At 32.7% G+C, this 14,864-nt stretch overlaps 1 protein-coding gene across 1 annotated transcript; it reads right to left on the bottom strand.

Moving 5' to 3' along the window:
- Nucleotides 1-4,216: 4,216 nt before the first annotated feature.
- Nucleotides 4,217-13,495, bottom strand: LOC130810008 (PHD finger protein EHD3). The gene is made up of 6 exons (XM_057675904.1): nucleotides 12,851-13,495; nucleotides 8,898-9,146; nucleotides 8,352-8,678; nucleotides 7,503-7,592; nucleotides 7,370-7,414; nucleotides 4,217-5,493 (listed from the first exon to the last, which is right to left on the bottom strand). The coding sequence occupies exons 1-6, from the start codon at nucleotides 13,094-13,096 to the stop codon at nucleotides 4,600-4,602; spliced, it is 1,851 nt and encodes a 616-aa protein (XP_057531887.1). The 5' UTR covers nucleotides 13,097-13,495; the 3' UTR covers nucleotides 4,217-4,599.
- Nucleotides 13,496-14,864: the final 1,369 nt, after the last annotated feature.

The raw sequence follows: 14,864 nt of genomic DNA, 5'->3' as shown, positions 1-14,864 counted from the left end.
GGGACCAAACATCAATAAATTTACACTAAATAACAAGATATTCCTCAGTTTTATATCCTCGATTCTATTTTGTTTGTCCGCTTTAGAAACTTTTACTTAAATTGGGGACAAAACATGCAAATGGTTAGCTAGATGATGTATATACTAACAAAAAATTATAGGCAAGACGATCAATACACTTAACTAAAGTACTTGTTGATACTATTTATCTTTTTTTTTAAAGGGTGTTGATACTATATTAAATAATAAAGGAAAAAAAATTAAATAAAAGAAATTATAGACAAAAGCATCTTATTACTAGTAGGAAAAGTTGCTTGTAAAATTTGGTGGACCAATTCAAAAAATTGTTTATTTATTTTAATATTGTGGTTATATTCATCAATGATAAACTTGACTATTTCAAGTGTTTTCTTGTCTTTGGAATTGATTTCCTTTTTATTTTCTTGTGACTTCTGCTTAACTAGAATCCTAATTTAATAATTAGATAAACTATTTAATCGTACTTTTCTTGGCACAATAATTATAAAAAAAAAACAAAAAAACTCTTTACAATATCTTGACTCTAATTTTAACTCATTTTTAAGCGAAATTACAAGTCTAAATAATTAAGATATCTGAAAAATAGTTAAATTTAATTGTGAAGATCCAATTTTTTTTTAAAAAATATTATCCTCTTCAAGAAATATAGCTTTAACTGCTGAAAATATGCTTATTCATATTTATTTATGTTAAACAAATGCCAAATTAACTTTTGATGGAAATAGTCTTGCTATTTTCTCCCCTTTTTTTTCAGGTATGATGATGATATATAATTTTGTACACAAGTCCTTGCTAGTTTTTTCTCCTACATTTCTTGGAAGATCTAGTTATTTATTTACTGGTGCTAAATGCTAATTTAGAAGTATGTTTATTTACCAGAATAATGTATACTTCATTCGTTCTGAAATACTTGCTACATAACGGTTATTGGCACTATTTATTATTCAAGCTTATTTTATAGATTGTAGCTAATGTGTAAGAAAAAATATAGTCAAGTAGGATCTAGTTTGAATCGTTTAATTGCATACTTTTATAATATTTACTTTTTATAACTTTTGGATCTGCATAGTTCAATAGGTAAATAATCAAAATAACATATTAAATTGTCATAAAAAGTCAAATGTAACAAGTATAATGAAATGGAAAAAGTATATCATACAATACAGCATGTCTATTAGAAACTTAAAAGAAAATCACAGGAAATGACATTGAAAAGAAGATTTAAGAAACAAACAAAGTACTCCATTACTTTCGTCATGGAATCATAATTGTAAGATTTTAAAAGATTTATACAAATAAAGGCAACATCATCAATCATTAGTTTAACTCAAAATTCTTTATACGTGCAAGTCTAATAATTCAAAGCATTAACCATGCACAACAAATTATAGCATTAGATAGAGAATAGATCGTTTAAAAGACATTTTTATGAATCGAGTCTTAGAGCAAGTATTATTTTTTAAAAAAAATTTGACTTCGGTTTTCACTTAATATTTTCATTCTCGCAGCCTACTTTACACAACCAAAATTAAAAATGACATTTTTAATTGTATAATTGTTTAATTCATTTTATTTTCCCTCTCATATTAATTTGTTTTGTTTTAACTAGGTAGATTCTATATAAGTTTGAAAGCATACATTTCTTTAGGATCATTCCTTGTGTGGTCTTGGTTTTGATATATATATATATATATATATATATATATATATATATATATATATATATATATATATATATATATATATATATATATATATATATATATATATATATATATATATATATATATATATATATATATATATATATATATTTGCTCTAAATGACATTATCCTTATAATATTTGCCATAGACTAATTAATGAAACTAAAGAGAGATCAAAAATAGACTAATTAGGTACTAAATATATATATATACACTAATGCATCATTACAACATTAGGATTAATGTCCACAAGAGGACCAATTAACATTAAATAACAAGTTTCAATAAAACAAAAAAATTTAAAATTTACCATGAAAATAGATAGAGGAATGCGATGATATAATTGATAGAATATATGATATATCCAGGGTTTTTAACTATCAGCCTAAGCTTAAGCTGATGGTTATAGGCCCATAATATGTGATATACTCTATCAAATATTAAAAATCAGATCTAAGTAATTCCTTAATTTGCTGAAGTTTGTCATTTTTTATTAATTGAATCCAAGTAATCAATAAGTCTTATAAATTTCATTCTTCTATTTGAGATAAGATGAATAGTTAGCGTTTTCCTCCAACGAAACAGCACAAGATCCCCTTGAGTATGCCTCCCCTTGATGTTTTTGGATAAACATCTTTGGGATTCTTATCATTGAAACCCCCTCCCATTTCTCAACTTTATGAATGATACAGAAGATTCTTCAATTTGTATCAATAAAAATCAAGAAATCAACTCAACAAAAACTTTAAATTGATCGTTGAAACACCAGAATACGTTATATACTTCAGAAAAACTTGCAAATTCTTTTGGTATTTGAGTGAATATGTGGTGCATGGCTTGATGAACAAGGCTTTCTCTCCTTTTATAAGCATTATATTAAACAAAAAATGAGCATTGAAAATTTTGAGCTAGTTCTTGCAATTTTCCTAGCAACATCCAGACATTTTACCATATAATTTTGTATTTTGATAATATAATAAAATTAAATAATATGGCTTATTCGGTTTTTGAGTCATTATAAATCCAAGTATTGTTGCTATGATAATATAGTAGGGTCACATAAAAATATGACCTTTTCTTGATTCACTTTTCGCGACCCAAGTGTCTTAACTCTTGCCGTGTTAACGTATTAAATCTGCATCAAAATATGAGCGTGTCTCCTGTTTTGGTACATTATATAACCTTTTAAGATTTTATAATCAGATTTTATCAAATTGTATATATTACATTTTTTTTTAAGATTTTAACCTCGATTTTTACATTATCTTCTCCTTCTCTATTTTATTAAAGTAACTATTTTTCAATGATTGTACTTGATTGTATTTGTTAAGTAAAATACTTATTATTATAATATATATTTTATGGCTCGTTAAAATTGAATGTAAATGTTTAAGGGGCAAATAAAAAGTCAAAGTAGGAAAAAAAAAGTTAATTAGGTAGATGATTAAAGAAATTTGATTGTTAAAGAGGTGTAAAAATCGGTTAGAACGTTATGAAAAATAGATAAAATATCAATTAGTTCCCTCATTTTGGATATAAATTTACCCTACGGGGTGAGGGAATTCATTTCCTCCAAATGAGAGACATCTTCCTTCTTTTTTATTCATCTAATTTAGTTTATTCTCATTCTATCTCTTTTACAATTGTTTTAATTACTTTATTTACATCTCTAATTTCCGTTGTTCTAATAATTTGATTTTCTTTCAACTCCTCTCCTCAAATATTTACATTCAATCCAAGCGAACCCTTAAGGTTAGTATACGCTAAAAATACTGGGAAACAAGTCCATAGAGGACTTTCTCATTCACCATATATCCTTAATTACAAGGAAAAAAAAAATAAACAGATGACCTTTAATTTCAGAATAAATGACATATTTTTTTTTTGGTGTAAAGGTAATAGTATTAATCATATCAAAACTGTACACAGAAAGTTCCACCCTGCGGGCTTCAAACCCAATAGTGCTAGTGCATCTTTTACTTCCATTAAGCCACCTTCTAAGAAGGGTACAGAGTGGAGGAGCAATTATTTGCAGCACTATCTCGGTACCAGCAAAATCAATTGAATCTATCTAGCTACTAGCTATACCCCCCATTCCTGGGCAAATACGTTCTGCCTATTACAAACCAAGCAGAACATAGTTAACCATGTACCAAAATCTAATCCTCCTAAATTCCTTTTCATATTTACGTAGTGGAACCTACTTAGTCAAAAATACATCAAAACAAAAGTCAAAACACAGCACAGGAATTCTACTTCTATACAACAGTAGCAGCAGCACCTAACCCCTCCTATAACGCATCTGAAGCAAGCAAGCAGTAGCAGCACAATTAACAGCACTGCACAACAGCAAAAATCTACTTATATAGCGCATCAGTAGTTGCACATACTAACTCACAGCAACAAATTACAGCATTCACAACATATTATCAGAAGAAAATCATTAAAAACTCAGCACACAACAGCAAAAAAAGTTAAAATAAGGTTTAGCCCTTTTGATTACAAAAAAAGTGTATGTTACAATGTTTTGTTACAACAGCTATAAACTAGCCAAATGTTTTCAATACATGAAAATGATGATACAGATTACAAAAAAATGAGTTAGATCACCTAAATCAATATGGAACTGCAGCCACCAGATCTTTTCCATCAAAATGGCTAAAGTAAACGAAGTCTTCTATGAATATACATCCCATTTTAACTACCATGTCGCAGAACTTCATCCTAGGATGAACAAGGCGATACCCTTAAAGTGAGCACGCTAACGGAAAACAGCCACCGCCACTTGTATTGAAAGGCGCTAACATTACAACAGAAGCAAAAAAAATCACTGCATGACATAACTTTTTTTCCATTTACCTCTTTCGGTCTTGCACATCAAAGTCTTCGTTATTAAGTGTTCTAGCAGCAGTCAAAAGCATATCCATTCCTCCGGATCCATTCACAGCATCTTTGAATTCCTGTTTCGATTTTTTAGAGGGTCTACCAACGGCTCTTTTCCCTTCACTTTTCGTTTGCTTTCTTTCTAGATCTTCATAAAACTTTTTAACTTTGCGTATCGCTTTTATGCCCACATCACATTTCGGGCAAAACCACTTGCCTTTGGGAATTGACGTCCGTGGAGGATTCATACAATATATATGGTATCCGTGATCACAGCCGTCACACATCACAAGATCATCGTCATCCTTGTCAGTAAGACAAGTTCTACATAGACAAGAAGGGCAATACCAGCGAGGGCCATACGATTTTAACTCTTTGTTTGTTAGGCACCTAATATGATAGTACTTGTATTGGCAATAACGATGTTCACAAACCTGGAACTCTTCACCATTATTTAAAATGCACCCGCATACCTTACACGGAAGTCGCTTGCTTCCTTTGAAAACTTGAACCCCAGTCTCAATGATACCGTCTGAACACTCTTCATCATCACCAAGTCTGTCTTCAGAAATAGGTACAGCATCAATTTCAAGGACACCAGAATTAGCTATTAATCTCTCACAGACAGCACAATCTTCATGAGGAGATCCAAAGCCACTAGCAGTGCAATTAGCACAATACCAGCTTTTATGTGGAATTTCCTTCACAGCAGGCTCGATGCAGGAAAGATGGAACATTACTTCACATGAATCACAAACAAGGCAATCTTTCCCATCTGATCTCTCTCCACACTGTCTACATGTGCAAAACACAGAAGCATCTGGTTCTTCCTGCTTGATACGCACATCGCATTTCTGGGAAGACAACTGCTTGCAAATATGTGTACATTAAAGACCAACGGATTGACCAAAAAACAAACAAAAAAATTGAATACAAATAACCCATTCTCAAAATCTCGACACTGAATTAATTATCAATACAATGGATAGATGATCAACATTCAACTAATAACTTTCAGCAATACAAAGCATATTATTAAACAATGAGATAGAGAATGTTCCATCCCAACAATGACAAAATTGAAGTTGAGTTGACTTACCAAGTTTAAGCAAAACAAAAGAAACAAAAAGTATCGCTAGTTTGAAGAAATTTTCCTATTAAACATAGTAGGCGCCACAGCCATCCCATTTTTAACAGCAGATTTGGAATGCTGCTTCAAATACCAAGTATCGATTAAGATAAATGATATAGAGGTCTACTTCACACCTAAAACCCGCCTTCTCAGTATATTAGCAAGTAAGCAATAAATATAGTTGTAAGCATGCTCGAAAATCCCATTTATAAGTCATAACACAGCCAAAATAATGAAAAAGATTTGCTTCTTCCAGGGAAACTTAGATTTCAACATCACAGCTGAATTGTACCAGAACCAACCATTCGTATATCTACAAGAGTGTCACATTTTACAGCCAAATTTCCACACCTCAACAGACAAGATTTACTGTTAGGTCTTAACTAAGATAGGCAAAAAACATTTGCGCCAACAAAATGAGGTTACAATGCTGAAAAGGATGGCGAGGCATGCGACAGGCATGGTATAAAATCTTGAATGCAGTTGCAATCACAACAATTATTGCAGAAACACTTTCAGAGACAATACAGAATGGTTTGCAGCTATCTCAGCAGTTAAATATAACATTGAGTTTAGATTTAATTTTATGTGAACTGTTGAGTGCTAACAAAATACAAAAGGCAGAAAATAAACATAGATCAGCTCAATAATCATAAAAGGCTCTTTAAATCAAGCAAGAAAATCAGTTCAAAGCTTTCAAAACTAGTCATGATCCTTTTGGCATAAAAATCACTAAAGTTCAAGCATTAGAGGAGGCCCTAAAAATAAGTTATGTATTGGGTTCATATGGCAGCCAATTCAAGTCAAGGAAGTCTTCTATCATAAAATGAATGCCTCTAACATTTCTTCCCATGAAAACCTGAGTTAGCAAAGAGTGCTACAATTAATGTCTAGCAGGAACATGTCCCAATCAGTATGCTAAGTTTATATGACTGTTCTTAGAGGCTTAAACTTTTTGAAGTTACTTATTTTACATTAAAACGGTATTATATTCACCAAAACAAGAGACTTCAAAGTAGAACTTAGCAATCGATAGAATCGGTTCAACAACTTTGTTGTCATTGTACTTTGCTAGAGGAAAATTAAAAGAGGAAACAAAATTTTGTTTAGTCATATGAATGGCCTTTATCTTATTACTCGACTTTTGACACTCTTGCTAAGTGTTACTCCAACATTCCCACTCGCCCACGAGTCACATGTCAGAATGTCAAAGGATCTAACATGAGACAACACATGTAAACTATAGAAATAACCTAAGAAGTATAATTTTGGATGTCTATTGCATGATGGTTCCTCTGATCCCTACTCATGTTCGATACATAGATAGGAGTTTGGGTAACATAGATCATGTCCTTTACAACTCTTCAAAACTTTAAAAGACGAAATACAGTAATGTTTCTCTATCAGCTAAGCAAACTCCTAAAAGGTCATCTCACTACTTGTGTTCAACTTTAAAGAACACAGATTATTAGGGGCTGCAAGCTGCAATTGGCACGACACCTTTTATTTACAAGATTCCCACTACTAAACATAGCATCTAATCATCTACTATATAACGGAAAATTTTCATTCATGTAGTTAAAACTAAATGGCGCAAGCAAAAAGAATACCTTGTCTTTTTTATCTCTCGATGTATCAAGTTCTGCACCTCCTCTCTGATAAAAAAATCAACATTTTAGTTAAGGATATGGTGGGTGAAAGAGATTTTAAGCACAATACAGCAAAATAGCCATAAGCTCTCACCGGTTCACGACAGAAGCCTCTTGATAACTCAGACAAATCATTTGAAAGTGAAACCATCTCACTGCCAATCAAACGAAGCCTACTCCATATCTGCAAACAAGCAAAGATAAAGAACTATAACCATAACACCATTTTGAAGCAGGACGTATAGATGAATAGGACTGCTTCTTGCTTGAATTGGTTGACTTGGCTTTCCTTCTCATGCAACAAATAAAAACAATGACCTGCAAACACCTCAGAGTTGCAGACATTCCAATGAAAGTAGTAGTTTTTACCTATAAGAGGACTGTGTACTTTACTAGTAAATTCACTCATTGGAAGAGCATAAGTTTTCAATCAAGGTCAAAACCTAAAGTATTCCATTTTCCGCTTTCATTGTCCGAGAAAACAGATAGTATTCTCCATATTTCCATCTTGATAATTTTGCACTCTGAACTCTGAAGCTGTCTTCAAAGTTGTTAGTTCACACAGATTCCAATGAAGAATAATCCTCACTAATATCCTTCTCATACATTGCAACATAGATCTTTTATTAGCTCAATCCTAAGCACTACCAAAGAGAGTCTACGAAGTTGTGAACTCCATCACAGTCCTCTAACCATAAACATGACAAACTCCATGCAAACAATAACTCAATTTGAGATAAAGGGTTTATTCTTTTCACCTTCATACAAGTTGTTGGAAGAAAAAGTTCGGAAGAAAAAGACCAACCCATGTTAAATTCTCGAATAAAGCAAGTCTAGATAAGATAACAATAATTCGATAAATTCAAAACTAGGTGAAGAGAACACAACCTAATGGAAAAATCTTGAATGCTGAAAATTGAAAAAAGTGGCCAGCACAAAGTACCTGTTGAATGTCTGATGCGAATAGTGTAGGTGTAGTTTCATAAGCATTCTCTTTCATCCTTAAATTAATAAGACTAAAGTCCAAAAACTTTTCAATCTTCAGCCCATAAAAATTTTCGGAAAGTAGCTTACACAAAGAAGCAAACTTTCCAGAAGTCACAAGTCTGAAAAAAACATCTTCACACAGCCTGGAGACAGTTGAGTGACCTAAATCAATTGGGGCTCCATTAGAAATTGCAGCAGAATAGTCTCCTGTAGCAGCTGAATTACCATTAGCCAACCCACTTCTTAGAACAAGAGCCTGACTGTTATGATGGAGAACAATGTCCTGAAATAAAAAAGAAAAACCCATGTTGTAAGAGGTACCATGGAAGCAAAATCTAAGTAGCAAGACAGTCACCCTATGCCAGTTAGGATACTCCAGCACAGGACTGTCTAGAGAAGCTCAAATGTATAAAGCAAGGCAAAGAAGATATTTTCCAAGGAAAAGAATCAGTATTTCCAAGTAGCCATCTCAGAGAAAAAAAAATACAGGTCATCCACATACCTTAACCAGGTTTGCATGGCTACTTCCAGGATTACTACGAAGTGCATTGTTGAGGCAATGCTGCAGCCCGCTGTCAACACCACCTTCAGAAAGATTTAGCGAGTGGCATATGCTTTCCAACACACTTCTCCAATGTTGATAAGAGCAATCATCTGAACCATTCAGAAGAGAATGACAATTTATCTTCGGATCACAAACTTGCTCACAAGATTTTTTTTGCAAACCTATGTCCACTAATTCTTTTACCATCTGCGCAAAACCAAATAAAGAAAATGTGTAGTAGTAAGAGGCATATGGACCTAATAATACCTGAAATTCATCCATATATGTCAGTTGGCAACAAAATTAGAGTTAAACTCATTCCAACATATATAGTCAAAATATTAGGATACCTAAACCTATAAAAGAAGAATTTAAGCCATGTCAAATATTCACCACAAGAACACCCAATAGTCTACAAAAATTACCAATGATCAAAAGAATATACTAAGGGCATTTACCATCATTACATAATTACCACCTCTACTGCTACAATGGCTACCCACGATATTAGTTATATTACATAGACTCGGTACTAATTCAACAGTCTTATGAGATGGGTTCAAAACATAGGATGACAACATCCTAAATTTGGACATGGTTCAAAACATTGATGAAACATATTATAGTTGAGTGTCTTAATGGATATACTAAATAGTTATGCGGACTTAAGGGATCAAGCTCACTAAAGTAAGATCCACGATGTACAAAATTAGGCACATGATAGAGGCCACAGAAAAGGACATGGGAAACAACATCAAGAGTAAAATAAACAAAAAAGGAACTAGTTTAAGCCCTATATGAAAAGAAAGGATGAACAATCGCATGAAAAGAAGATTCAAAAACAAAAACACTACCATTGCTGGAGACGACTAAAGCCCTTATCACCAACTTAGAATCAGCTTGCCTCATTGATAAGTAAAAGTCTCAACACTCAGACATCTTGTTATAAGGGTTTGTGCAATGATGCATCAATATATCTAAGATTACTCTACAACATACCATCTAAAAGATTCAGCCTAACGACTCTAACTTAGACAGTTTCATAAGCAATTACCTACCTCTCCTTCTCCCCAAGTATCTAAGTGCAAAATGTGTCCCGGTCAATATACCATGTTGAGAGCATAGACCCATTCCTATTTTTCCATCCATATGTCATAGGCCAGCACAAAGACCAAATGAAGCAGAAATATTTTCAAGGTTGGTTTATTGAGCTATCAGCATATCTCATGCTATGAGTCACATGGCAGGTATCAAGAGCAAATCATGAAACTCTAAGCCATATTTTCATTCAGGAAGCCAGAGACTAATAGGTAGTTAGCCCAAGATGAAGAAATGTAAAGCACAAGGTAACTAAGGACCAATTACCAATTGGATGAGAATGTGATCAAGCACTTTACTTTGATACGAAAATATTTTAAAGTTGAAAAAAGGGAAAATAAATGATGGATACATGACTTAACCAATGCTCATACCAGCATTAGAAATGGGTTCTTGTATGTTAGTACAAAGGATTCAGATATATAGTTGTTGAGTTAAAAGTGATACAGATTCATCCAAATTACAAGAAGCCGCTACCCGTGTCCCTCAAAATCTTTTTCAAACTTCCTTTAAAATGGATATCCCAAGTTATTACTCTGTAAATATTTCAAGTCAATAAAAGACCTTCATCAGCAAATTTATCACGCCCAACACATTGACTTAAATTATAGTACAAAAAAGCGATAATGGTCACGATCCGGGTAACAAGACGGTGATGTGTTAACGGGAGTGATGAAGTTATCGTAATGCCAAATTTCGGCCGAAAGGATGAGATATTCCTTGAAATAGCCATTTGTTCAACTTTTACTCCTACTAAATTTTTTTATCAAACATTTACACATTTTATACCAAACACCCTATGTACTTTGAAGCACAATACTATATCATCTTTCCCAAAAAAAAAAAAAAAAAAAAAAAAAAAAAAAAAAAAAACCTAAACCATCGATAAGTGGTACTAGCGTTAAGATACAATATATAAAAGAAGTATATCCTAACTTAAAAGTCAACTCAAAGTGTCTCAAACAATATTTTCAGAAATAAAACGCAACACTGGCGACATTTACTAATGTCACAATGCTACTAGGAGTTTAAAACCATCGATAAGAATCTTTATGGTTGATTTAATTCTACCACATTAAAGTATTATTCAAGATGTGAAAACTTATCCCATCTTTCAAGATAAAAACCTAAACCTGTTGCCTAGCCTACATAGAAAGCTTCAGAATTTGAACTATCTTACATTGCCCTTCCCCCAAATACCATTACTACATGTTAAAAGTCTATAAGTAGTACAATTATAAAACCTAGAAATATTAAAGTTCTCTTCAATTTTGGGTTGACGCTTAAGTTCTTAACAACAATGCTTAGCAAAAGGGAACCATTAAGCCAAGCACGCAACACAAGTTCCAACATCAAGAATCCATGATGCCCAGATAGTAGCTTGTGAATAGTTGAAAATCAAGTAGCGCTATATCAATATATCTTCCTTATGACAACATGTATGTCTACAGAAGACCTCATGTCGACTCCAATACATATAGCTTTAACAAACAAATACACTAGAGCAAGAGAATGACTACTAGATACAAAAATCTTGTATCTACTTTTAAACACACTTCCGATATACTATTCCTTCTTTCAGCATGGGTGAAAAATCTAACTTACGCCAAAATTGCATTTTCTCACAAATAGGGAAAGTAAAATTTTAGTCATTTCTTCTAGACCATATCCTCGTCGGTGATTCAAATTATTAACTATAATCTTCAAAGATAATTAAATCAACCAATGAATCACATAATTTATGCGTTCCCCAATTTCTAGCATGTTGTCTTCTTAAAGAAAAGTGATTGCTAGGAGTGAGCCATAAAAGAAAATTACTTCTACTTCTAAATTTGCTCTAGAATAGCACTGTATACTAGGACAACTTAAAGGACAATCTCATAATTAAGGGACATACAATGATTTCGAATAACTAGAACAAAGTTAAAAAAAACCAGCTACATCCCTTACTTCAAAAAAAACAAGAAAAACTCTAAAGGTTTTGATACACTAACCAGCTTTTGACTAATACATCACGTCTCAAACACACCTCCTCATGCCATCAACTTGAGCTCTATGACCAATTGCAATGCCAGTCATTTTTGAGTGTTGCATCTCAATATTCAAAAGCACATCTACGTGCACCTAAAGAGGGTTCCTTGCAAGATGGGATTGGCTGCCTTGATAAGGCTATGTGGTGTGATTCCTTAAGACGAGTGCCTTAAAGCACCTTATCGCCAATGGCCCAAGGCAAGCACCTCATAGCATCTATTGGTCTAAGCCTTAGAATAAGTCCATTTGATGGGGGCACCAAAGTGTATTTTTTCTTCTCTTCTTTAATTCTCTTCTTCTAATCTACGTGTTTCTTATATTGTCAATATAGACACTATGTCATGGGATACGCTTTACTCTTTATTTTTAACAAAGCAACAAGCGTTGTGTAACATCTATATCCAAAACACTAAAAACATGAAGTAAATAAACTTTTCTAGAGTATCATCGGATGCAACGAGCAAATTCTAGTACACGTCAATGACAAAGATTTCCAAATAGTGTACAATGTTCTCTGTCCAAAGATCATCACATATTTTTAATACGTGTTTATATTGCTCAAGTGCCTAAATTTGAATCAAGAAAATCCCCATCTAGGGCTGAAGAACTAAATCATCAAATCCCAAGGCAATCACACTAAATAACTTATAACAAAATTAAATCAGATTTGCATAAAGTAACACGTTCTAAACCTTTCAAAGAACACAAATCATCTAAGATTCACGACTCAAAATCAATATTCAAAATATGAAAATACAGAACAAGGTGGGAAGAAAAGTTACCTTATCATCCGAATTAGCAGAGACAGAGCAGGGAAGTTTCTCCAGGTCAATGACTTTGCAATTAGAAGTAGGCAATCCAGAGTTTCGGCGTTTATAAGTACGAAGCGAAGCTCCATCTCTAGCATTATCACTACCACTACCACTTGACCTTCCATGAAGAAAACCATTGACTCTATTACTAGTACAATTACTATTACCATTGTTAATTTTAATGCTATGACCATTACAATTTTCTTGAATCACCATTTCCAGTAACTGCCGCAAAGTTAGGGTTTGGAGCAGAAATTGAAATCCAACTTCAGCAAAAGAAAACTCAGAAACTTACAATAATTAAAGACTAAAATAGTTCAGGACTTTCAGCAGATCTTGCAGCATAATTTAAGAAGTAAATCTAGAAACCATAGAAGTTGAGCATTGAAATTGATTTTCCTGAAAGTAAGTTGAACAAGATGCAACCAAGTTGAAGAAGAAGAAGAAGTCTAGCAGGAGAAGGATAGGAACCCTGAGAGTAGGTTGTGGTGGTTATGCTGGTGGTTATGGTGGTTGTGCTGGTGGTTGTGGTGATGAGTAGAATTGAAATGAGCAAGAGAAATGAAGAATGAAGAAATTGAGGCTTATCTTGTTTACTTATTTTTTGTGTGCAATTTAAAATTTGAAACGTTTGTTGGTTGCTTTTGGTTTTAGCGACCGCTTCTACGAGTGACGACCACTGTCGGAGAGTGGAGCGTAGATGAAATCAAAAACTCGTCTATGAATTATGATAGGGTGTTCAATGGCCGAGCCGGGTCGGATTGGGTCGAGTCGATTCGAGTCGGGTTATAAGTTTTTTGGCCGACTCTCACTCGGCTAGTGTATACTTTTCATTTTATGTGTTTTGGGTATGTTTGTCGTAAGATAGTTGTGTGGGTAGTTGTTAGCTGTCTAAGTAGTTGTAGTTTTGGATAATTTTTGTTGTAGAATTATAATTGTTAGACAATTAGTTGTGTAATTAATATTGTGCAGTAATTATGATAGACGTTAAAATATAATTTGTTGACAAAAATAGAGAAAAATCTAAAAACTTTATTTTTGATTTTTAAAATGTTACAAGTTATAATATTATGAAAGTAACTACCTACATCACTAAATAATTAAACTACTACTTTGCCTAATAGTGAGTTTTTAAAATAGAATTTTAGCTTCATTAAACTACCAACAACTACTTAAAATGTTATGAATATATATTTTGTATGGTTATAGAGATGAACTTATCTTATAAACAATGAATATAACATAGGCATAAATTGTGTTTCCCACAATGGGCGAGTAAGAGTACGACTTATAAGGACTTATTGTACCTCTTTATATATGCATATTAATACTTATTTTCATTATATGTGTCCGTTATATATACTCATATAATAACCCTACATCATAATATACGTACTATCTTTGTATAGTAGCCATCACATAATGTTCATTTCACAACCTATTTTCCACACCCTCGACAACAAAGGCGCGAATGGCCTACACTTAAGGGGTAAAAATTGGATTGTTACGCACAAACATGTAAAAATTACAAAAATTACTTCGACAACAAAAATAATTTTTGCATAAAAGAAAAATATTTTAAATGACAATACTACAAGGTATAAATCTTTTCACGTGAATTGATTCTCAACAATTTCTTAAGACTTCAGCTTTGAAAAAAAATAAATTATTTAACTTTAATATCTATCTCGACACATTAGATTGCGCTAAAAGGTCAAATGTAACAAGTATAATGAAACGAAGGAAATATCATCTAACTAAAAAAAATAAAGGAAAATTCCGCGTGTAATTCTTAGGTTTAAAGTTTTTCACGTGATAACCAAAACTTTTAAAAAATCCATACGGTAACCTTGAGGTTTACTAAATTGTTCCGCCGTGATCTTTTTGCACATAAAACGTTAGCAAACGTTAATTTCGAAGCTTTAAGACTACTGTACGCCTATTTATGCGACTCACTTTTTCAAATAGTATTAATTTCAACCTT

This window comes from Amaranthus tricolor, chromosome 4, assembly GCF_026212465.1.
Source record: "Amaranthus tricolor cultivar Red isolate AtriRed21 chromosome 4, ASM2621246v1, whole genome shotgun sequence".
Taxonomy (NCBI): domain Eukaryota; kingdom Viridiplantae; phylum Streptophyta; class Magnoliopsida; order Caryophyllales; family Amaranthaceae; genus Amaranthus; species Amaranthus tricolor.
This window is presented reverse-complemented; position numbering and strand designations above follow the sequence as displayed.

What these genes read in the sequence shown, in the direction of transcription:
- LOC130810008 (XM_057675904.1), bottom strand. Translation starts at nt 13,096, where the DNA reads ATGGTGATTCAAGAAAATTGTAATGGTCATAGCATTAAAATTAACAAT. An exon ending in CTGCTAATTCGGATGATAAG is followed by an intron (nt 9,147 to 12,850) that starts GTAACTTTTCTT and finishes GGTTTTGCGCAG; the next exon opens with ATGGTAAAAGAATTAGTGGA. An exon ending in GAGGCTTCTGTCGTGAACCG is followed by an intron (nt 7,415 to 7,502) that starts GTGAGAGCTTAT and finishes TTTTTTTATCAG; the next exon opens with AGAGGAGGTGCAGAACTTGA.